At 53.6% G+C, this 22,468-nt stretch overlaps 7 protein-coding genes across 7 annotated transcripts; 5 read left to right on the top strand and 2 right to left on the bottom strand.

Annotated features, from left to right (window-relative positions):
• The first annotated feature begins 829 nt into the window (after window positions 1-829).
• Window positions 830-2,065, top strand: COCSUDRAFT_24771 (hypothetical protein). The gene is made up of 3 exons (XM_005646130.1): window positions 830-997; window positions 1,096-1,377; window positions 1,469-2,065. The coding sequence occupies exons 1-3, from the start codon at window positions 917-919 to the stop codon at window positions 1,613-1,615; spliced, it is 510 nt and encodes a 169-aa protein (XP_005646187.1). The 5' UTR covers window positions 830-916; the 3' UTR covers window positions 1,616-2,065.
• A 727-nt stretch (window positions 2,066-2,792) lies between these two features.
• On the bottom strand, window positions 2,793-7,847 carry COCSUDRAFT_48200 (hypothetical protein; the record flags this gene model as incomplete). The annotated part of the gene is made up of 14 exons (XM_005646129.1): window positions 7,531-7,847; window positions 7,259-7,443; window positions 6,766-6,961; window positions 6,469-6,642; window positions 6,157-6,309; window positions 5,860-6,034; window positions 5,496-5,729; window positions 4,674-4,762; window positions 4,339-4,501; window positions 3,981-4,211; window positions 3,767-3,846; window positions 3,420-3,617; window positions 3,164-3,295; window positions 2,793-3,008 (listed from the first exon to the last, which is right to left on the bottom strand). Exons 1-14 carry the CDS (start codon window positions 7,600-7,602, stop codon window positions 2,793-2,795), a joined length of 2,298 nt encoding a protein of 765 aa, XP_005646186.1. The 5' UTR covers window positions 7,603-7,847.
• Window positions 7,848-8,069: 222 nt separating this feature from the next.
• Window positions 8,070-10,212, top strand: COCSUDRAFT_33734 (hypothetical protein). The gene is made up of 5 exons (XM_005646128.1): window positions 8,070-8,438; window positions 8,541-8,696; window positions 8,856-9,009; window positions 9,157-9,284; window positions 9,545-10,212. Exons 1-5 carry the CDS (start codon window positions 8,322-8,324, stop codon window positions 9,689-9,691), a joined length of 702 nt encoding a protein of 233 aa, XP_005646185.1. The 5' UTR covers window positions 8,070-8,321; the 3' UTR covers window positions 9,692-10,212.
• A 752-nt stretch (window positions 10,213-10,964) lies between these two features.
• Window positions 10,965-12,503, top strand: COCSUDRAFT_54055 (hypothetical protein). The gene is made up of 3 exons (XM_005646127.1): window positions 10,965-11,253; window positions 11,402-11,467; window positions 11,751-12,503. The coding sequence occupies exons 1-3, from the start codon at window positions 11,081-11,083 to the stop codon at window positions 11,938-11,940; spliced, it is 429 nt and encodes a 142-aa protein (XP_005646184.1). The 5' UTR covers window positions 10,965-11,080; the 3' UTR covers window positions 11,941-12,503.
• A 43-nt stretch (window positions 12,504-12,546) lies between these two features.
• COCSUDRAFT_33732 (hypothetical protein) lies at window positions 12,547-13,456 on the bottom strand. Its single transcript, XM_005646126.1, has one exon. The coding sequence runs from the start codon at window positions 12,864-12,866 to the stop codon at window positions 12,564-12,566; it is 303 nt and encodes a 100-aa protein (XP_005646183.1). The 5' UTR covers window positions 12,867-13,456; the 3' UTR covers window positions 12,547-12,563.
• Window positions 13,457-13,929: 473 nt separating this feature from the next.
• COCSUDRAFT_30132 (alpha/beta-hydrolase) lies at window positions 13,930-15,826 on the top strand (the record flags this gene model as incomplete). The annotated part of the gene is made up of 8 exons (XM_005646125.1): window positions 13,930-14,163; window positions 14,244-14,300; window positions 14,396-14,470; window positions 14,604-14,797; window positions 14,935-15,046; window positions 15,132-15,257; window positions 15,365-15,524; window positions 15,624-15,826. Exons 1-8 carry the CDS (start codon window positions 14,116-14,118, stop codon window positions 15,824-15,826), a joined length of 975 nt encoding a protein of 324 aa, XP_005646182.1. The 5' UTR covers window positions 13,930-14,115.
• Window positions 15,827-16,621: 795 nt separating this feature from the next.
• Window positions 16,622-22,415, top strand: COCSUDRAFT_30131 (hypothetical protein; the record flags this gene model as incomplete). Its single annotated transcript, XM_005646124.1, has 14 exons — window positions 16,622-17,032; window positions 17,148-17,276; window positions 17,438-17,611; window positions 17,794-17,952; window positions 18,040-18,147; window positions 18,281-18,481; window positions 19,311-19,433; window positions 19,689-19,870; window positions 20,097-20,218; window positions 20,481-20,622; window positions 20,998-21,186; window positions 21,417-21,579; window positions 21,836-22,072; window positions 22,272-22,415. Exons 1-14 carry the CDS (start codon window positions 16,895-16,897, stop codon window positions 22,413-22,415), a joined length of 2,211 nt encoding a protein of 736 aa, XP_005646181.1. The 5' UTR covers window positions 16,622-16,894.
• Window positions 22,416-22,468: the final 53 nt, after the last annotated feature.

Raw genomic sequence — 22,468 nt, 5'->3', positions numbered from 1 at the left:
GCTGGTTATCGCCCTGCAATCTGACATGCACTCTTCGACGCCACCAAGATTGCCAAAAACAACTAGCTGACATCACAGGCCAACACAGTTGCTCAGGGGTGCTGGTGCGGTCAAAACCCCGCACCGTTCGACGTTCCTCGTGGTTGAGTGGTAAGCAAACGGACTATCGCTTTCGATTGCTGACGCCAGCCCCACATTTGCGCGCGTTTCGGCTTTACAGTATGCGTCCAAGCCTCCTGCAGCCCCACATAACCCTGCTCATCAGATGCTGAGGCGCATCCCCAATTGAGGGAGTCCCAAAACAATAGGACACATTGTGGGCGGACTACACCCCACACCAACTGATTGTGGCAACAGCATGCGACCAAATCTCTCTGCTCTCAGCGAGGCTGCGCGGCGCACCTCGCTTCCGCTGCTCCCCTGCGGTGAGGAGCGTGTGGAGGCTGCCGGATGAGATGCACTTCCGCATTGGGCCTGTAATCCGCAAGGCGCGGCCTTTTCTGGGCGAAAGAGCGGGGTCAGCAGCGGATCAGGCAGTGTGCAGCCCCGTGTGGTGCGTGAACCTCGAGGCAGAGTCCCCAACAAAGTCCTGGCTGACCATGCAAGCTGCTGCGAGTTTCTGGTGACTGAATATGGACATGGGCAGGGATGTAGATTCGAATGATGCCACAGATAAGGAGCAATGATACTTTTATGGTGTTTCCGGGCGCCATGTCAGATGATCCTGGATCCCGTTCGACGACGGTGTCCGTTAGAAGCCACGTGTTGCTGAATGGCTTTCTCTGCAGACGATTCTGCAACTTTGCCTGTGTACAGAAAGCACGCAGAAGCAGACTAGTTACATAAATATAGAAGGGTAGGGAGTGCTTTTCCACTGGCAAGATCGATCTGTTGTACTTCTACTTTTGATGGCAACATGATCGTGCTCTTCATAAAGGCACGGCTGGAGAACGTGGCCAAGCTTTCCCTGCCTGAGGGGCACACCTACAACCTCACTGTGAGTATGCCTGACTGCCTCGCATCAGCCACTTCACCAATTTTCATTGTTTGCTGGTACACCATGCCATGACACTATCTCGTCATGCACTGCGCCAGGTCAAAGACAGCACAGGAGACGATGTTAGGGAAGGAGTCACGGTGACAAGTTCTCACGAAGAGGAGCTGCCGGGCAGCAGGGGGTCAGCAAATTTTGCACTGAAATGGGTTAGGGACAGCAAGCATATGGCGTACCTCAACGTGAAGGAAATCACAAAAGCGCTGAAATGCAAAGGCAAGGAAAAGATATCCGGGTCCTACACAGCTGATGATGACGGCAAGTATGTGGGGATGGTGGGCTTTGAATGCCGCGGCTTGGACGTGACTGGCTGGCAACCAGAGGTGGGTCTGGGTTGTCAATCAGTGCCAAAGTGATTGCAGTCCTTTCTCCTTGCCAAAACCACGTCAGCATTACGTGATGCTCTGCTATCAGGATGGCTTCATCGTGGAGAGCACGAGCGGTGCGCGCTTTGAGGACGTGGACCTGTCAGAGAAGGAGTGGATGGACTATGATGAGAAGCTCGGGGAGTCAGTCGGCATCTATGACCTGGAGTACAAACTTGAGGCCGTGAAGCTTTGATAGGGCCTGTTTTTGCTTGTCCAGTCCCGATGTAGACAAAGTAGCCAGTTCTTACTTAAATGGCACTCAGACTGCTGGAGTCTTGACCCATTTATTTGGCAGGTCTAAGCTTTGCATTATCGACAGGGGAAGAAGCCCTTCACACATGCTGTACTTGGTTCACTTCTCGGTCACTTGGCACACTAGATTGCAAAGCGCTGGCACGGCACCGGTCCTGTGAGATATGCAGTCCAGTGGATGAGGTTGAAGCTAGCTAGCTCAGCTTTTCAGGCTGTATATCAGATTATCTTCACAGTCAGATTACAGCTTAGAGCCAGGCCTGTCATCACTTGACACTGCTGTGCATGACCTGTGATAATTTGCTCCACCTAGAGGATCATCCTAATGTCTGGACCGGGTCCCTACATAGGGTCCACTGGATTTAAAGCATGTATTTAGCTCCGCGCATGCCGCACAACAAGAAGATGACAGTCCAATGATCAGACTAGTCACTGGTGGCTGGGCATTTTATATGTTATAATTAATACAGGAGCCAGACTCTTACTCTTTTTTTTCTTGCATGGGACATGCTTTTTTGCACAGAATTGTACCTCATTGACCGCACAGAACTAATCAATACATTCACAGAGACAGTTACCCATACACAATTCACAGCATGAATGCCCAGTCGATATTTCAGACGTTCAAGCCAACGAAGAACCGCCCTGAAAATCGAGGCAAATCGACTATGCATACACCTGGAACGCATTTGTGTGACGCGACAGGCAGTTGTAGAACCTTGCAAATATTGATTTGCACGGGGCAAGGTGATACTGAATACTGTTTCCTCTCCTAGGCAGCGAGCCAGCCATGCTGTCACAGTTGCCGCAATTTCCAAGCAGGATGTGCAGTGAACACGCTAAGAAATCCGCTCTCTTGAGCTTGACAATATCCCAAATTCGATCTGCAAAATTGCCGAAGCAAATATGTAGCCCAAAATCCATCCAAGAGCCCTTTCACACGTTGACACGAACCATACCTATCGCAGGTGACAGCACATTCTCCTTGTTCCCGGTCACACCACTGGCACAGCCACAGCAGCACCAGGTTGCCAGAGGCATCCACCCAGCAGAAATCGTCATACTGATCTGCTGACGCTGCAAAGGAGGCCTCTTTGCAAACATCCTCAAGGAAGGCCTCAGCGCTGCGGCTGAGGCTGGGGCTGGGACATTTGGGGGTGCTGCTCCGCCCATTCGTTGGCCACCTTGTCCATGATGTCCTGCTCCACGTTCCCCAGCGCGTCGTCGATGCTCTGCATGCTCTCCAGCCCGCTGTTTGCGCGCTGCATGTCGGCCACCACGGCTTGCGCAGCCGCCGTCTGGCGCGCCTCCGGGCCCATGTCATGCAGCATCGCCTGCATGCATCCCACAACCCATGCTTCTACTAAGGTGACGCTCAATGACACACCAAAGCTGCATCCATTGAATACGGGAAAGCCTTACATGGGTAAGATGCCAGTGGTTTCCCACCCACTGACAGTGTGAAAGGGAAGCAGGGCAGAAGGCACACCACGGCAGCCACGGCATCAGGTAGCTCCATGGACTCCAGCTTGGCCATGCCAAAGGAGGGCGCCCTGCCCATGCCGGAGTTCATCATGGGATGCTGCTGCAGCAGCATCTCCAGGTCCCCACTGGGCAGGGCCTGCGCGCAGAACACAACAGTGCTGTCATCATCATGGTCAGTGGCCAATCAGAGGAGGGAAAGATACAATCAGTGGACTGGAGAAAAAGCATGCAGAATGAGCGGATGAATCGACTGCGCGCACCGAAGGCAGCGAAGGGAAATTGGCCAGGTTGAGGCCGGCGGACTGGTACTTCTGTAGGTCGGCGGTGGTGAGCGGAGTGCTGCCAAACATGCTGGCAATGCTCTGTAGGCTCATCTGCTGCGGCAGGGCCTCTGCTGCCTGGCCCACCTTTGCGCTGCTCTGCGCCGCAAACGGCGACGGCCGCCCCGAATTTCCCGCCTGGTCCAGCACATACATAACTCAGCACCACTCCTCCTAGACACGACCCCAACGCAAAGCATTGCAGTCCGCATTTTTGCAAATTATCGTGTAGACTTTTCTTAGAGATGACCGTGAAATTGCACAGCAGTGCCTTCAACAAGACACACCTGAGAGGTATCCTGCCCGGCAGCCTGCTCCTGGCCAGCCGGGGGCTTCCTAGCCTGGTCCCCCTGCTGCTGCTGCCGCACTGCACACCAGTACTCAAAAAGCGTCAGCCAAGCTCCATACAACACCAAGCATATTGTCAAGAGTACAGCAGAGCACGGGGTGCAAGAAATACAGCTGTTGCGTGGTCTGTGGCGGGTTAAAGGGGTGGAGCACCTGAGGTCCTGGGAGCAGTGGGCGTGCGGGAGCGGGAGTTGTAAGGCTGCGGCGCGGCGGAGGTGTCGGGAGGGAACGCGAGCGCGCCCGTGGACCGCGTGCCGTAGCCGGGCGCGGCTGACGTCTGGGGCGGCGCCATGGAGCCCATGCCGGTGCTGGCCTGCGCATACGGCGCGTAGCCGGGCGGCAGCTGCGGCGGGAACTGGGCGCCGGCCGGCAGACTTGGCACTGCTGCAGCATCACCGCCACTGCTCAGCTCAGCCTGAACTTGCTCTCGGAGAGGTAAGGGAGCAGGACATTGTGCAATGGCAAATATGGAGGTGACGGACATTGGCAAGGTGTGTGGGTAAGTGGTCACCTCCCATCTGGGGCTGGGGGGCCACGATCTGCTCGTTGGGGACGCTGACGCTCTCCAGGGCGCCTGTGCTCATGAATTGCTCGCTGTCCACCGGGTAGATGGCCCAGCCAGGGTGCCCCGGCTGCCACCAACTCGCCACTGCTCCAGGCTGCAGCTGCCTCACCTGATCAACACAAGCATGACAGCTTAAGGGATCTTGGGCATGAATTGGAGCCAGACTTCGCCATCGTAGGCGGGCAATCTCTTTCCTCTGTTTTTGCAAGATGAATTCCCCTGTTTTGCAGTTGGTGACAACAAAAAGCAAAAACAGAGATCTGGAGGTGTGGCCAGCACACCTGTTCGCGCTGAGCAGGGGTCTGCTGTGCCATCAGCGTCGCCTCCATAGTAGTCTGCAGGCCGTCCTGCGACTTCTTCTGCAGGAGACCTGCAGGATTTACACTGATGTTCGTCAGAGGGTGCGCCGCATCATTGAGTGCATGGAGGCAATGCTTTACATAAAACGCTTGGGGACAAGTTATGGGCGACCTGCTGGCCGCGGAAAATGCTGATGCCCCGTCCCGGGCCCCCCGCTCAAGCTGTTCTTATTGAAGGTCAACCTGATAGCCTCATTGGGGGGCTGCGCCCCCCAACCCCCCCCCCCCCCCCCCCCCCCCCCCCTGTTGTGCCATCGAGTGGGCAATCTCTTCTAAAGAGTAGTCTAACGTGAGCCTCCCCAAACCCCCCATCGCGTCGCATAAGACTCTCTTGACGTCTTCACTACAGAGCAGCTGCTCTCAAAGTCCCGAGGAAGTCTTTCAGCGAAGAATCTCACGTGGTAGCACGTGGTTCACTCTGAAAGACGTCGAAATAGCTCAGGAACTGGGATGAAATGGCAGCACCGCTCTAGGAGCGATAGACACAACCTGTATCTCGGGTTTGTGACTATGGAGACTGCATTCCGAAGACAAACCAGACTGGAAATGTCTTAAGAAATTCGCTGCCACGTGGCGCTCTGTATGAGCCCCGTTTGTTACGAACAGGGTAATACGTGCTAACGCCCGGAGGGGGCTTCAGCAAAAAAAGTATCATCTGGGCAAAATCGCAAGATGCCCCTGATGTCCATGGATTTGGAGATATCAATACAACAGGGGATAGAAGAGTTGGCTCAAGGGATGTACCGACAGGGCGGTCCAGGTCCACATTGCCAAGGCGGCAGGTGAAGAGGAGGCCGAGCTCCATGGAGGCCTTGTCCGCATACCAGATGCGCATGCGGTTGTCCGCCACCACAGCGCGCATGGCATGGTCCCGAGCATCGTCCCACTTCTCCTTGCTCAGCTTCAGCACCTGCTGCAGCTTCTGGCGCAGGTGCCCGTCCGACTCTGCCAGCAAGGCCAGCTTGCGGAACTCGCCCACTGCACGCATGACATTATCGCGTCACCCCTTGCTCAACCCTCACAGCTGCCATGCAATGCTGGCAGATGCGGGAAAGAGAAGTATAAAAAGGTTGCAAAGACAAAAGATTAGGATTGCAGGAGTGATCACCCTTGTCGATGCGGTTGTCAGGCACGCTGATGTCGATGCCGGACTGGATGGCGCTGACGCGGATGTCCTGCAGCTTCTTCACAGTCTCCTTGCCCATGTGCTCCAGCTTGCTTACATGATCGTCCACGTTGGGAATCTCCACCTTGCCAGCTGTCCTCGTGCGGCGGGTGGCCACCTGCAGTGGGAAGGCATTGATCCATCACAGCTGCACAGGCTGAGTGTCAAAACGCAAGAAGGATGGTGACGAATGAAAGTTTGCTGTCTGAAAGTCTTATAAGCTCGGGGTGAATTGCGCACCACATAGCCCTCTGAGACGGCATGGCGGATGTTGACCTTGCGCCCGTCAGAGGCCACAGCCCGCACCAGCAGGCGGAAGGGGGGCTTGCGGCCGCTCAGCATTGCCTCACTGCTGTCTGACACATGCAGGTCTGGCAGCTGGGCCATGCCTCTCTGTTCCCAAGACAAAGTGAGATTACTCAGCCAATTACGCCAGTGCCCAGCGCAGACAGCTGCGTTCTGAGCGATATATTGTCTTGCATGAAACAGAGCTGCAGTAATGCATCTGTCTCTTGATAATGCTGTGCACCCCACATGGTAGCAGCGGCTCACCGTGAGCTGCACCACAACTTTGGACTGCGAGTTGTGAACTGCAGCGCCGCTGGGCACCAGAAGCGCCTGTTGCTTGTTGTTCTGCAGCAGGCAACAGGCCTCCAAATCCTCATCCCGCTCCTGGCCAGCCTCCAAGCACTTGGCATCGTAGGCATTGCCATCCAAGACGGCCATCTGCTTCACAAACGTCAAATTCACAACCCAGCCCTTGACTGAGAAAGGTTGGGTTACATCCAGAACAATTGCCATGATGGGTCATAGCACAACCATGCAGCTGCCTGACTGCCGGCAACCCACCTCTAGGTGCACATCAGCGATGTCCTCTCCCAGGGGCACCCCTGTCTGGCGGTCGATGATCTCCACACGGATGGGAGCATCGCATTTGGCCTTGAGCACATCATTGACCAGGTACTTTGGAGCGAAATTGACATTGCAGCGCCTGTGAGGATTGTGTTCACACAGCACGCACTGCGGATCCAGGCATCCCAGGCTCCTGTGGTGCATGCACAGGGGGACTTCAGAGAGTGGTACTGCCTGCAGACAAGGCCCGTCAGGAGACGATTTGCTGCACACCACTCTTTGAAAACCCCACAGTGGAAATCTGGGATCCAATCGAAGGATATGATGTCAGAAAATTTGTCTTCTCAAGACTGGAAACACAGAGGAGCTTACTCCCGTGGCTTGCATGCACTGACCACAGGGGCGCTGTGACCTCGCCCTGCTGTGCGATGCCCCAGACCAGGACTGTATCGAAGACAGTGCAGGCAATAGGATATTGTCAGGGGCGCACAGGCAATCATGCCGGAAGACGAGCTGCAGATCCCGGTTCTCTACTGCCACCCGTCCGTACTCTGGAGCGGGAAGGCTCGCGATGGCTTCTGCTGCCGCCTGTTGTACGATCTGAGGATTGAGAGAGGGGTTTATTCGCCTTGCAAAAGCGCCAGCGAACTGGATAATCCGTGCCCGAACGTACTCCTGCACGAAGTAGTAGTAAGTGTTGTCAGCCGTGGACGAGTGGTTCGCAGAAGTGCAGGAATGAAGCTCATCCTAGGATAGCCTCACCTCCAACGGCCTGCCTTGCACGCCCTGAAGCTCGGGCGGCAGTCTCACGCCTCGCAGGTGGTCATCCACCATCAAAACGCTCTTAAAGGCCCACTCCCTACAGTCTGACTATTACTGTAAAAACCAACGCAGCACCAGGGTTGTTTCAAGAATCTTGGCTGCCACTCACAGCAGACTTCACAGACAGATGTGCAGGCCAAGGCACAAGCTGAGGGGCTTGGCTGCACCACAAGCAGCCTGGCTGTGGAGCACAAAGGCCACAAGCTGCCTCCCCTGCTCTTCGACCCCTTCCTGTCCCGACGCACGAAATTCAAAGCTGCTCATGCACGAACAACACCTGTGCTGCCAAAGATTAAACTGAACTCCGCTCCAAGCTTCAGGTCCGCTTCTTGCTGCGCCTGAAGGAGGAAGCCAGCGGGTTGGGTGGAACCACTCGGGTTTTACCCCAGTCCTGCCTCTTGAGAAAATGAAAAAACGGACAGCAAATTTGCTTCCGATCGTGATCCCCGTTATATCAATATTGTTGCTTCAAGCAACTTGCTTTTCTATGCTAGAATACTCACCTAAGTAACTTGGTTTTGGGTGACCCATCTACCCTGATCAGTTGCTCCCATTTCAAAGGCATCCTTGGAAAGCTTGTACGATGATCTAGGAGTCATATTATATATATATTGCGTGCACAATGGGCAGAGGAGAGGTGATGCACTGCCTTGTTCGGTCTGGCCGACGTTGAGAAGGAGTAGCCTTCGGACCAAGCACTGTATAGGCTGGAGTGAGGTTGATTTCTTGCGATGCAGTCTCCGGACAAGAAGAAGATTCTGATAAAGGAATGGGACTCGAAGATCGCTGCTGTCAAGATCCGCAAGGAGGACATGAATCGGCTGGTCATGAACTTCTTGGTCACAGAGGTGCCTCTGAAAAGCTTCAATGACATTCTGTGCTTATTTGCTGATCGCAGCATTTCAATGGGCTTTACTGCACAGATCCAACCGGCATTCCTGCTGCTCCAGGGCTATGTGGAGGCAGCACATACGTTTGAGAAGGAGTCTGGAACACCACCAGGGGTTGACCTTGGAGCCATAACTGACCGCATGGAGATCCGCAAAGCCGTGCAGAGCGGCAATGTCGAAGAGGCCATAGAGCGTGTCAATGATCTCAACCCAGAGGTGGCGATTTCCCAACGTACACTGCAACACCCAATTCATGTCTTTGTCAGCTATAAGGATATGGTCTTGCAGTGGGCATTTGGTTAAACTCTGTCATTATTTGTTCATACTTCACATTCCTTGTGCATCCAGTAACAAAGGCTGGGATGTGTTGCACAGATCCTGGAGGAGAAGCAGCAGCTTTCGTTCCACCTCCAGCAGCAGCGGTTGATAGAGCTCATCCGGCAAGGCAAGACCGAGGATGCCCTGGAGTTTGCGCAGGAGTACCTGGCTCCACGCGGCGAGGAGAACCCTGCTTTCCTGGAAGAGCTCGGTGAGGACATCTCTGCAGTTTGGATGCAAAAAAAACATGTACAAGTATTTTAGGTTGTCTATCCTGATCATGGGCATCACTTGGTTTCAGACGAAACAATCACAAGGTCAAGCAAAATCCTGCATTGAACTAGGATTGCATGTGCAGAACGCACGATGGCACTGCTTGCGTTTGAAGACACGCGCAGCAGCCCGGTGGCCGACCTCATGGACATCTCACAGCGCCAGAAGACGGCGAGCGAGCTCAATGCTGCGATCCTGAGCAGCCAGTGCCAGGTATGCCTGGCTTGTACAGCACGGGTGCCTTGCCTCTGAGTGCGTGTACATGAATCACTCAGATTAGTGATTATTTTACACATCTACTTTGTGACTGGTTGATAGGGTCTATCTTGGATCTGGCGAGTCCAACAAGGGGTAGCATCATGGCACCCTTTGACTGCAGCTCTGGAGGACGCACCTTGCTTTCTGGCAGGAAGAGCGTGTAATAATAATAATAATAATAATAATTGCTGACGTGCATTGTGCTGCTTTCTCAGGAGCGCGAACCGCGGCTGCCAGGCCTGCTGAAACTGCTGCTCTGGGCCCAGAACCAGCTTGACAGCAAGGCCATCTACCCCCGCATGGATGACCTGGTCTCTGGGACGCTGTCAGAGCCGACATCAGATGTGCCCAATGTATATTGACTGACACCACGCTGACCTGATTATAGCAGCACCCTTTGCGAGGCTTTGTTGTGTGGGCCTCCATACACAAGTCCTGGTGATTGGCCCTTGTCAGTGACAAATTGTCACCCATGTGGATCTCAGCGCGGCTTGCGGCATTGAGACTTTAGGAACTCTTGAGGTAAGCATATAGAGTTTTCTTGCTCTTGCCAGCCGCCAAGTATACTAATATTCATCCCTGTACAAAGTGCACCAATACCATACGATAGTGTGCCAAGCCCTGACTCAAGTCAGGGCCCTCATCAGGGCTCATGGCTCAGGGCTTCTGATGCTGGAATTGTGTCAGAAAGGCAAGGGCAGTGTGCTACTCAATTAGCTGGGTCCAGCCATTAAAGGAATCATGAAACAAGCAAAGTTGCAGTTGCAGAGTGCAGTGCTCCATGACTCTTACATGTCTGCAACTGATCTGCAAGCGCTCCAGCCTGGCAGGTCCTGAGCTCAAGACTTGTACTACTCAAGACTTGTATCAGTAATCACCGTGTTGAAAATGATCATCATTATAATGTGACCAGTTGATTGCAAGGGCAATTTGCATGGGCCGCAGCAGATGCATTCATGGATTGGTCAAGACCCCTGGACTTAATTTGGAGTAGCTCAGGCGCGGCAAGCCAGCATCTGCATTCACAGGCCTGGCAGCTGTCACAAGTGCCACCAAATTCCACCAAGTCAGTGACACAAACTTCAAGTTAAAAGTAGCCTACTGAGTCACAGCTTCAGTGATAATCAGTGATTAAAAACAACTTTTGAAAATTGCATGTGTACCAAATTTGCTGGACTGCACAGTCATAGGATGCATGCATGCGCACTATATGACAGAAGCAGTTTTGAATCATCATGGCGCCACTGGCAGCGGTGCCGCAGCCCCGGGCCAGCGCCAGTTTCGACTCTACTGATCTCTTCGTACTATATTTAGAGATATCTCAGCAACTGGCCAGCAGCTTGAAGCTTGTCCCTGCAGGATTCTCAAGCACTGGACAACCTGTATCCGGATACAGATTAAAATGTTGTATTGACTGACACGGATCCTGCAAGACCATCTTTGGCTCCCTGGAAATGGTCCCTCTGGAGCGACCCCCACCTGAACAAGGGAAGGTCGACTCGGATGGCTCTCGATCATGACGCTGTTGCCTGATTTGGTGGAGCAACGTGGGCCTTGAAGTTCGCTAAACGATCTTTTGTGAATAGCCAAATCGCGAGGCACCCAGGCAGGGACGGACACCCTTTGCGTCAGATAGGCATCTTTGACGTCCAGAGAAGCGAGTGGTGCACGTCTTGGAGCCGGATCTTTGTTGGTGCTCCGACCAGGGTTTCAACCTTAAAACCGAGGAGTTTTCAGGGTGCACCATCGAGATGACTGCCGTAGTTGTGGGGCGCCGAGTAACACTTCCAGGACCCTTCGTGGGTGACCATGACAACATGGTGGATCGCTTGATAGAGGCCTGCGCCGCTGTGAAGCAAAGGACCTTTGTGTCCTTCGAACGGGAATTGCAGCCCTGTACGGAGGCGTGGCTGGAGCCTGCGAAGTGAGTTTTCCAGCATTTGCTTGTACAACTGGAAGTTACTCGAAGCCGCTGTTATGCGTTTCCGATTCCGGTGACACCTGTGAGCCCATAAGCGTCCGGTTGCTTCATCTTGCTGGAAATCGTACTCAAGTCTTCTGATACGGTGCAGGTCTGTCCAGAAGAGGGAAGGGACTCCAAACAAGGAACGAAACAAGAAGAAGACAAAGAAGGCCCGGTGAGAACTTGCTCTTTCCCCTGGACCACCGTTCCCTGTCGTACCCGCGTAGCTGCTCAACCTAGGGGCCGAAATCAACTACGGCGACTATCGTATACGACGTGTCCAGCAATGTTATATGCTGGTGGCGAGCTGTGCAATGCTCGGGTCAGTTGTTCGGACTTACCATGTCAGGAGCACACGTGGTTGGAGCAGAGGTGCTTGCACGTTGTCCCAGAATATTTGGGCGAATAATGTTTTTCCTTTGATGTCTCTCGTGTGATGTGTGTCTGCTGGCGTGCAGGGCTGCCTCACCTCCAGCTGATGGACCACCTCGCACAGCTCCCCAATACACAGTCAAGACTGCAACAAAGGCCGTCTCAATTTCTACCCCCAAGCAGTGGGCTGGACCGGGCTACGTCATCTCACCGAAGCCAGAGGCGCTGCCTCTGCCACCGGCTTCCCTGCTGCGTAAAATTGCAGTAGCAGCGTGAGCATCTGGTGGTGGCATCTACTGACGCAATAAGACAGTCTGACTTACTACCAGTATGACTCGCTAACAGTAAAAAGCTCAACAAATTCGTGGAGGTTGCGTGTTGTCATCCAGTGTGCCAAGGAGTCCTTCCGAGCACTTGTCGTGCTGGGGGGTTTTCTGGGAGACGTCAGAACAACATGTGGTGCTTAAGCGATTATTATTATTTGTACGACTCTTGTGCATTGCCCACCAAGTAGTGAGTTTCGTTGCTGTTGCTGGGCGCAATTTTCACCTTTTCGAGAGAGCAGCTTACTTGCGCTCTCCCTTTCCTCCTGAGACCTCAGTGTATTATTATTGAAGCCAGAGGGGTGTCAGCGCTTGCTTCCAAGCCGCCCTCTCTTTCTTCTAGGATAGAATAGAATTGCCTCGAGGAATGTGGTACGATGTTTGCTTGATGACCCTGCATGAACAGTTGTACTGCTCAGTTGGTCAAATGGTATGGCTGGCGGCTACATTTCATAGAGGTTGGTGTGCAATTCAGTGATAACGCTTCGCTGCCTTTCTCCTGCAGAATGTCAAGAGGTGTCCTGTTGGGATTCTGGTCAGTTTCTCCTGCCAGAATAGTAGGATGGGTGACAAATTTTATATCGTGTCACCCTTACTGAGGACATCATGTGATCTTTCAAGGAGCAGTGATTGGTGCACTTGTGTACTCTGAAGAACCTTCAACACCCAACAATGAAAATGGGTGGCATTGTTGGCAGCACACATGGGGTGGGTCTGGCCCCTGCCGCAGGGATGAGAATGGTGCATTTCTTGAATTGTCAGCGTTTTGGAACATGTTTGTCTGTGCGAATCAGGCGGGGTGGCTGCTGCTGTCATGCAGCAGTTCCCGGGTTGTGTGCTTCTGAAGCACATGGTCAATGGATTGAAGGGAAGATGCATAAACGAGTCAGATTGCTTGCCTGCCGGTTGTTCAACATCGCGTTGACAGCTGGTGTGTGTGTGTGGAAGGGACAAGTCCACTGATTAGGAGTTTCTGTAGCTGCATTTGCAGCCAGATCTGCTGGTTGGCTGTGTTATGTCAGACCTGACTCGCGTGAGAAGAGTGTGCAGTCGTGATGTGAACACCAGAGGGAGGATTGATGCCAGGATTGCGGTAGGCACTGGCAGGAGGTTGCTATATCGGAGGGTTTCAGGAACAGCATCACTCATTTCAATGGCGTGCTTCAAGTGGCAGCTGCGCGTTGCTTTTCCCTGGCAGTAAAAGAAACATAACATACTACCTGATTTGCATGGGGTTCTGGGGAGCTGGTGCTGATGTCAGCAGCTCTTCAAATGCCGTTGGGGATTCCAGTAGGGGTAATAATTTTCAATTTGGCTTACTTATTGCAGCTGCCAATTGTGCTGGTGGTTGGATTTTCCACGAGGATCTGTATGCAAGAGTGAGGTCCAACAAACTTGGCGTATCATCAACGCCATCACGTCATGATTGCAAGAGAAAGAGAGATTATTGTAAAGAGGCTCGGCAGGTCATGACCAAGTCACGGCGCGCACAGCTGAAGGAAAGGGCATGTATGAGAACCGTGTGCATGATCATTGAATGCACCGTCAAAGTATCTTGTACAAGTAGCTGATTGAGCACACCAATCAAGTTGTGCATGACTTAAGACCAAGCTTGGAGGCTTAAGCTTGGAGGCATGCCTAGGCCGGTGCCAAGCTTTGTGCACTTTGTTATGAAAAAAATGGCAGGGGTGCACCACGTGGCAACCATCTCTGCAGGCACCACCAGTATGAATTCTCTCTCTGCGCGTCATCAATCTTGGGTCCTCAGTCTACATCCCCAGGAGACTGCCTCCGTCAAAATGTGCTCCTGCTGGCACCAGCACTCTAAGCCCTGCTTTTCCGCTGCCCAGTGATGACCTGGCCTGAAGAATCAAGAAGAAGACAATGACGCTTTCTATTGCAAGTAGTAATCTTGGTTATCTCAAGATATTGAAAGAAAAGTGCAACCTGTGCAGCTTTGAATGCGAAACTGCCTCTAGCTTCAAAAGTTGCTGCTTGATGGTGTCAGTGGAACCAGAATAGTCCAATGATCGTTTGATATCTTAGAGTTGATTCCTCCATTATAGATTGGCCCAATTCACTGGGCGTGCTCGACTAGCACATAGATGCACCCCTAACTGAAGTGTGGATGGAGTGGGATACAGTGATGATATGGCTGACAAGGGCGTTGATCGGGGTGTGTGCATCAATGAAACTGCATATGTTTCAGATAAATATACTGGTTGCTATGCAATGGTCAAAAGCATATGTGCGCAGGGTGGAGGTATAAGTGCAGTGGTCTTGGGACTGTTATTCTCTTTTCAGGAGCGACTGGTGAGAACTCATTCTGGTTACCCGATAACTTAATTCATTGTCTGTTGTGCAACCTTTGGAATGTGCTTTTTGAAACGACTGCATTGTGCATGCAGATATACATGCCAAAGATACCAGGTATTCCAAACGACTTCCAGTATTATCCAAACGATTTTGGGCTGGAGTATGAGGTAAGGACTGGCAACCTGGAACCACACCCTCAAAGATCTGCCTTGATGAGTGCCCCAACCTTTGTGCACGCGACATCATGGAACTGACCTCTTGAGAAAACACAGAGAATGGCTCGACTGGCTTGTGTATCAGGATGTGGATCTGACAGCCAAGGATGGCACAAAGCTCCATGCCTGGTACCTGCACCCCAAAGGCTGGACTCTAGCCACGCGGAAGCAGCGGCCAATGGTGCTCTTCTTCCAGGAGAACGCTGGCAACATGTCTTTCAGGCTGCCCTTCCTGCGCTTGCTAGCTCGTTACCTGGACTGCGCGATATTTGCGCCCAGGTTGAGCCCATCCAAGACCAAATCTACCTCCAGCATCAAATCCTGCATGCGCTTGTGTCTGTGAGGGCCAACACACCTCTGATCCTGTGCACTTGTCAGATCGCTGTTTGTGATACTAAAGGTTACTGCATGCGCAGTTACCGGGGGTATGGGCGCAGCCAGGGGCAACCCAGCGAGGCTGGAATCAAGTTGGATGCACAGGCTGCCCTAGAGCATCTCCTGCAGAGGACAGATGTTGACAAGGACATGGTGATTGGGCGTCTCCCTTGCTTGCCAAGATTGCCTACAGTGTCTGTATTAGAATAAATGCCCATTCAGCAGATGCATGCTGCAGGTGGTGGTCATGGGGAAGTCTCTGGGTGGAGCTGTGGCACTTCATCTTGCGGCAGCAAACCCCAAGGTGTTCAGGGCAATCGTGATAGAGAACACATTCCTGTCAATCGAGGATGTCGCTCCAAAGGTGTGGTTCGCGAGGATGCACCATGCCATGCCGCACCTCACAAAGGTGGAAATACAATCAGCTTGGTCCTTCCCCGGCACATGTGTGATGGGCAGCCTTGTTTGCAGATGCTCCCCTTCCTGGGACCTGTGCTGGGCAGAGGCAAAGTGGGAAACTTTCTGATTCGCAACAAGTGGAGGAATTACCAGGCCATACAGAAGATAGGAAAGACCCCCATCCTCATGCTATCTGCTGGACAGGCAAGATCACTGCATTCCCATACTCTATGTCCCTGTTGCCATGGTTGCTGCTGAATCTTTGCTGGATACTGTGGTGCTCAATACCGTGGCTGACTATGTGTGCCTGCCTACATGATTTACTGATGAGGCTTTTGCTACCTGCAGGACGAGATTGTGCCGCAGTCTCACATGCAAAGCCTGTATGATGACATTGGAGGCGCTGACAACAAGAGATGTTCCTGGGCAGAGTTTCCCGATGCACACCACAATGACACATACGAAGTTGCAGCTCCCCAGTACTGGCAAGCCATGCTGGCCTTCTTCAGGCAATTTGTCCCAGTGGCGGAGTGACAGCCCAGACCTGCAGGTGCCAGTGTTAATACCTTCTGGTGAGCAACTGTCGATTTGCCGTTTGTAATTGTCCGCAAAGTTATACTTGTAGGGTTCACTAAATCTGATCAGCGCTAGATCATTGAGGGCACGCAAATGTTGAGAATACTCTGCTTGCTTCTTGTGTCAGTATGCCACTCTGGAGTGAGAGTATTAAATTGGTTCAATAGCGCTATCATATTGCCAGCCTGACACTTAGAGCTGATTGATGCTTTTTTGTTCGGTCAAGCCTTGAGGCAAACCATTGAGGCTACCATTGGCCCACCAATGGTGACCGCACGACCTTTCAATATTGCATGTTCTATCATGATTCGATCATTTCCGGCGCTCCCTTGTCGTCCATGCCTACATCTCTTTGTCCAACAAAAGGTCTCTGCGCAGACTGACTGATCATGATTTCAGTCAGTCTGCGTCAACTGCATGCATGCGCATATGATCATCATGATGGATCTGATCGCGATATCCGGATGCGATTTCTGATTGCAAGGATTGATCCAATTGGCTTCATGAGTTCAGATACCAAGGTCAATATGATTGAACTTAATCCATCAGTGATGTCATGATCATGTATTATTTCAGCCTTGGACTTCTTGTCTAGCCACCATCAGCTGAGCAGATGCATAATGCAAGGGCCCACATGAGCTCACGTGCACAAGCATGTTCATTCTGGGTGCTGGTTCTGCAATTACTGTCGAGTGTCACATTTGAATCACACTCAAATGAGCTTTGGTTGATGTAAGAAAGCTTGGCGAGAGTGTCTTGTTCCGGACTTTCAGAGACTCGGATTGTTGCCATTTGTCTTCCTTATCAGAAACCGTCTTGATTGCCAAATCCACTGCACGACTAACTGAATCTAAATTCGTGATATTACATGTGGATCAAGGAACGTTCACCATTGACCAAACCGATGGACATGTAGCGCGGCAATCAGTGAACAAGATGAACTTCCAAAAGCACTCCAGCATGCTCAAAGCTGCATAAAGATCGAACGTTATTGATATTCGAAGGTCTACGGATAACAAAGAAAATATGGGTCGTGGAGGACAGAAGGCAAATCCTGACGAGGATCTTGCATCGAATCCTCTCTATGCACCATTCTGTGGAGACCATTTTGATGCAATGGACTTCGCCAGTCGTTCTTTAAGTACATCATCAACTACAGCTCAGGTAGTTCTCAACTTTAAATTGCATCCATGACTGCAGTATCCGTGACTGCAGTAGGATTGCTGTGTAGTAAAAGTCATCAATAATCGAAACTCACGTTCCAGTGGAATTGGGGCAGGCACAAACCATCCAACTACAGCAGGGGATTAAGAGTCTACAAGAAAGGATCAAAGAAGAGGTTCACAGGCGGCAGGATGAGCTGCTGCGGCAGGCTGAGAGCCTGCGTGAGGCGCAGAGCTTCATGCAGGTCATGCCCTGCATCGCACCTGCAACCTTTTCCCAAAATTGTCAGATCAGCGGCACTCTGCAGGAAGCCAATGGGCCGCTGCTCACTCAAATGTGCAGGACGTTCTCACACATGCATGCAGAAGACTGTAGTGTGAGGTGATGTGATGTGTGCCGCATCAGGGGATTAATCTGTCGGTGGACTCGCTGCAAGCGGCGATGCGGCGGGTGCGCGCTGAGGTCATGCAGCCGTACGCATCCATCCGCCTGCAGACATCTCAGCTGCACAACCTGCACACCACTGCTGATGTGCTGCGCCATGTCCTGCACCGCCTCAAGCTGGTCGCCAGGCTCAAGGTCAGCCATTTTCATCACTCGAAGAACCCCTCCTCTGGGACGCCAAATTGACTAGTTCATCTGATTAGCTGTCCTGCAAAAAGAATAATAAAGCGCCTGAAACAATTGTGGCTGCATGCTGCATGTCATTTTAAAAAGCAGCAGCAGGGCAGCCTTCCAAGGGTGAGTACTGGTGCTTGCAGGCACAGCTGGCCACGCAGCAGGAGAAGGCTGGCAGCCAGGACCCTGCCAAAGCAGCCAAGCTCCTGAACGACATCGCCGCTGTCGGCCAGGAAATCGACCTGTCAGGGATCACGGTTGTGGAGGCTGATGAGGATTACCTACAGATTGCCTCCCAGCAGGCATGCACCTCTCAATCATGAGGCCCTTGTTGAGCTCACTTGAGTTTGCCTCTTGAGGCTGTCCTGATCGACACTGATGGTGAGCAGGTGCATACGCAAGCCAAGGCAGCCTTGCGAGCGGGCATGGAAACTCTGAGCCAGGCGGAAGTGGGCTCAGCCCTGCAGATCTACTTCAACCTCAACGAGCTCCCAAAGGTGATACCTGCTTCTTCGCAGATCCTGTTTGCCAGCAATCAGAAGAGCCTTCACTAGCATTCTATCAGACCAGCCCCTGGCCATAGGTAGCTCTTGTGAACATGTGGGAACGGCTGTGATGTTGCCTGCACAGGCGGTGACTGATCTGGTGGAGGGTTATGTGAGCCAAGTGGAGCGGCTGCTGACGAATGCGCTCGATGCGCGGCGGCTGACATCGGCGGGCGCTGCCGCCGGGGGGTTCCTGGGGGGCGCCGGCGGCCGCGGATCCCCCGCTCCCGGCACAGCCGGCAGCACCGCCAAACTGGCCGACATCCTCTGGCAGAACCTCTCCAAGGTAGCTACCACCAACAATGCTGCTACAGCTCGAGGCTCCTTTGTGCAAGTGACAAAGAAAGAAGAGAACAAGGTGCTAGAAGGCTGTGTAGTGCCATTCCACGCATCCAACAGGAGTCAAAGCACACATACAGCCTGCCGCGTGACGGTGTGTGTCAGCGCCAGCATCTAGTGGAGAAAATTGAGCGCTAACACCATGATGAGGATCTGGCAAGGATGCTCTCAAAAGATGCCCCTGCGACAACCATCAGTGCTCTAAGTAATCTCAAGTGCCATGGTTCGCCCGTGATGATGCATGCACAAAGGTGCACGTGGGTGGGAGCTGAGCTCTGCAGCCTTGCAGGCGCTGGAAGCGCTGCATGGAGCGGCTGTGGCGGTGTGGCATCTGCAGCGGGTGCTGGCAAAGAAGAGGGACCCGCTGTCGCACGTCCTGTTTTCAGACTCACTGCAGGCCGCCTCGTGCCCACCTCCCATGTCTCATTTCTGGTGCGATGCCATGACATTCATCGCTGCTCCTGCTGTTCTTGCCCTGCTCCAGAAACCTATGATGTTCTCTCGCAGCACTGCCATGGCTGCAAACTTTTCCTTACCAGTGTCTGCACCTGGCAAATGCGGTTCCTGGCGAGATTCTTGGAGCAACAGAGGGGTGACAATGTGATTTTCACCTAGTGATGTCCTGCTCTTTGGCTCCACAGTCAGTCAATCTCACAGCACCATCTGAGCTGCTAGCCTGCTACCTGACAGGGAGGAGCCTGGGTGAGGTAATCAGAGCAAAAGATACTGACTGCATGCGGGGCTGCAGGGAGCTCGCGACAGGGGCGTTGCAGAAGGCGTTTGGGGATGCGGCTGCGGCGGGGCGGGCGGGGCTGGTGCGGGAGCTGCTGACGGCGCAGTTCCCGCGGCTGGCGCGCATCTTCGAGGACACCATTGCCAAGCTCCTCCAGGACACCGAGGTGAGCAACCCTGGTAATGCCAGCAAAGAACGCGAAGTTTCTCAAGTGACGCTTTCTCCTTACATGGCGCTTGTACTGCATTGTAGCCCTGCATTCCCTACTGCATTCCCTCTGAATGGAGAAAGATTTCTTTGTTTTGTATCAGGAGCACCAAGGTGGACTGCACAGAGGTCTTTAAAGACTGCTTGAAGAGGAAAGAAAGACAGAGTCGCATGTGTGGTGTCAGGGGCGGTTACAATTGTTTCTGGTGAGCAGGTGAAGGGTGTGGAGCCGGCACTGGTGGAGGATGAGACAGAGGCGGTGGTGGCGGCGGTGGCACCGTTCCAGCAGGCCTACCTGGGCAGCTGCATCTCGCGCATGTCCGACGCGGCCGCCAGCGCGTTCCCGGGCGGCAACCGCTCCCTGCCCACCTCCGCCGAGCTGCAGAAGTTCATCGGGTGCGCCCCCTGCTCAATTTATGACTGCGCCAACGCTAACACATCAGTGCTGAGATCAGTAATGCGCTTGCCGTTCGCCATGCCACAGGGACCCTTTATATCCAGAGTAAAACAATGGCTGACCCCTGGAGACAAAAAGATAAACACTTTCGTTGGCCATGCTACTATTGAGATTTTCACAAGGTCCAAGTGTTGATGATGAAATGCGGGCTGTGGTGCGGCGCAGGAGGATGCATGAGGAGCTGAAGGGCGTGGGCTCCAGCATGCGGCTGGCTGCACAGGTGGCCGCCTGTGTGGGCAAGGCGCTGCGGCTGCTGGCCGAGAAGGCCGAGTACATGGCCGCCACAGGTGCGCCCGGCCGGCAGCGCCTCTCGCTGCTGCCACAGTTATTAACATTATTATTCTTTTTATCAGACATTTTCCAGTTCCTAGAGATCTAGGATTGAGGTACATTCAGCAACATGTGTATCAGATTTATCTTACAGTGATCCCGGACAAAACTCACATCAGAAGCTGAGCAGTCAGGCCCCTTGATGTGGAGGTAAATGACTCAACTATAACTCCATCAGATTGCTCATGCGGTCAGAAGGCATCATGTTGTGGGGTGCAGGGCCGGACGTGCGGCAGATGGGGGGCGCGTGCACGAGCGCGCAGCTGCGCAACATAACGCTGTGCAGCCAGCTGAACGAGGTGCACCGCTCCCTCGCCAACCTGCTGCCCCGCCTCCCCACCCAGGCCGCAGCCACCCTCAGGTGCCGCCCAAGGGCCCACTGAACATGCATTTACCACACATGCACAGTGCTCAAGGGGCATTCCTGCTCATCGTAGATTTAATTTTGGTTGCTCTTACTATTCTTCCCACTCCTTCTTACATGCCAACCCAATCTACATGGATCATCCACGGGGCTCAGGGGCATATTAACAGCGCATCATGTAAGCGTTACAGCCTGGTCTGTGCAGACCCATCAGAATTTAAACAAAGATTATGCATGACATGAAAGGCAGTGCCAGCGCCAAGTAGGGAGGGAGGGCTGCTTGCGGTGTAAACAGTGTGCATCGACAAAACAAAGAAATGAAAGATAAATTTCTGCAAGGGGAGAGATGAGGGAGTGCATGTGTCCTGGCAGGGCGCCGCTGGAGGCAATACAGGGGGTGGCAGTGGAGGCGGTGGTGCCGCTGTTCAGGGCGGCCGTGGACGCGGCCGAGCAACACATCCTGCGCATGCACGCCCAGGACTTTGGCGCTGCATCCGCGCCAGCCGTCGCCGGCGCCTCCCCCTACATGGCCGACCTCACCCGCCACATCGCCCTCTGCAGGTGCGCTGCTGCCGCTTTCTCTGTCAGTGTTGTGCTGGTTTCTGCATCTTCCACCGCCTTATCGATGTCACAAGAAGCTGAAGTGTGGCTCTGGCCAGCTTCAGTCCGGCTTTCCTCGTCTCATGTGCCTCTATGCACGGGCAAAGGCTCTGTTGCAGAAGACTTCGACTATAGGACACGTGGGCGGGCGTCCCTAATTTCAGATATGAGGCTGCTGTGGGGTGGTGCAGGGTGGAGTATCTGAGCAAGTTCAGCCCGCCGCCTTCCAGCGCAACGGCGAGTTTTGGGGGTGCGCTGGTGGAGCGCATGGCCGGCCGCATCGTGCTCTTCTTTATGCGCCACGCCTCCCTCCTGCGGCCTCTCTCACACGCCGGCAAACTCCAGCTCGCCAAGGTACGCCGATTTCCATCTCAGAGTCATCTGCTCACGCTATCCATTATGCCTGCCAACAGTTTTAGCGGGGCCCAGTAGTGTTCTGGGCATGTTCTGGGCATGCATTGGCACATGCGTAAGTAGGGTGTCTGTCCTGGAAAAAAAAAAGACCCTCTACTGGCACTCCAAGTACAGTTCGACAACGTTGCAAGATGCCGCTGTAAGTGGTCATCCGGTCGGGTGACTGATTGTGTGCTGGCTGGGCATTGGCAAATAGGACATAGCAGAGCTGGAGGCTGCGGTGGCGGAGAACCTGCTGCCGCTGGAGGCGGTGGGGGCGCCGCACCGGGCACTGCGAGCCTTCCGGGCGCTGCTCTTCGCGGCCGCGCCGGCCCCCGGCGACTCGCTGCTGCTGGCCGCGCTGCCGCGCTCCACCGTGCTGCACCACCTCTACTCGCGCGCGCCCCCCGCCCTCCAGTCCCCCCACTCCCGCTCCGGCTTCTCCCCTGCCCAGGTGCTGCCCCCATCGCTGCACCCACCCATGCAATTCCGTAGCAATATCCTGAGTTAGATATCCCCCTACCTCAGCAGCACTCGGTATCTGCAGGTGTTTTCTATGTCCTTGATGCACTTGCAGCAGATGTGGTATACTTTCTTCGCCAGACACTGCTTTAGCTGGAGTAAGAGGTTGTGTGGTTTTGCCCTTGATGCAGTACTCGATGTGGCTGGACCAGCACAGCATGGAGGAGGCGCTCAAATTCATCCGCACTGCGGTGGAGGCATGCGCGCCCGCCGCCCGAGAGCAGCCCGGCTTTGATGACGTGTACCCTGTCATGCTCAACCTCTGCACCACGTGAGCATATGCATGCGCGCTGCTTCAACCCTGGTAATAGGATTCGTGGGCCTGGCC

Source organism: Coccomyxa subellipsoidea (genome assembly GCF_000258705.1).
Source record: "Coccomyxa subellipsoidea C-169, whole genome shotgun sequence".
Lineage (NCBI taxonomy): Eukaryota > Viridiplantae > Chlorophyta > Trebouxiophyceae > Coccomyxaceae > Coccomyxa > Coccomyxa subellipsoidea.
Note: the sequence above shows the minus strand (reverse complement) of the source record. Positions and strands in the feature narration are given on the sequence as shown.

Bases quoted from the DNA above. Each gene is read 5' to 3' on its own strand.
- COCSUDRAFT_24771 (XM_005646130.1), top strand. From the start codon at position 917: ATGATCGTGCTCTTCATAAAGGCACGGCTGGAGAACGTGGCCAAGCTT. The intron at 998-1,095 runs GTGAGTATGCCT...GCACTGCGCCAG, and splicing joins GGCACACCTACAACCTCACT to GTCAAAGACAGCACAGGAGA. The intron at 1,378-1,468 runs GTGGGTCTGGGT...CTCTGCTATCAG, and splicing joins TGACTGGCTGGCAACCAGAG to GATGGCTTCATCGTGGAGAG.
- COCSUDRAFT_33734 (XM_005646128.1), top strand. From the start codon at position 8,322: ATGCAGTCTCCGGACAAGAAGAAGATTCTGATAAAGGAATGGGACTCG. The intron at 8,439-8,540 runs GTGCCTCTGAAA...CTGCTGCTCCAG, and splicing joins TGAACTTCTTGGTCACAGAG to GGCTATGTGGAGGCAGCACA. The intron at 9,010-9,156 runs GTGAGGACATCT...TTGCATGTGCAG, and splicing joins TGCTTTCCTGGAAGAGCTCG to AACGCACGATGGCACTGCTT.
- COCSUDRAFT_54055 (XM_005646127.1), top strand. From the start codon at position 11,081: ATGACTGCCGTAGTTGTGGGGCGCCGAGTAACACTTCCAGGACCCTTC. The intron at 11,254-11,401 runs GTGAGTTTTCCA...GATACGGTGCAG, and splicing joins GCGTGGCTGGAGCCTGCGAA to GTCTGTCCAGAAGAGGGAAG. The intron at 11,468-11,750 runs GTGAGAACTTGC...GCTGGCGTGCAG, and splicing joins AAGAAGACAAAGAAGGCCCG to GGCTGCCTCACCTCCAGCTG.
- COCSUDRAFT_33732 (XM_005646126.1), bottom strand. From the start codon at position 12,866: ATGCATCTTCCCTTCAATCCATTGACCATGTGCTTCAGAAGCACACAA.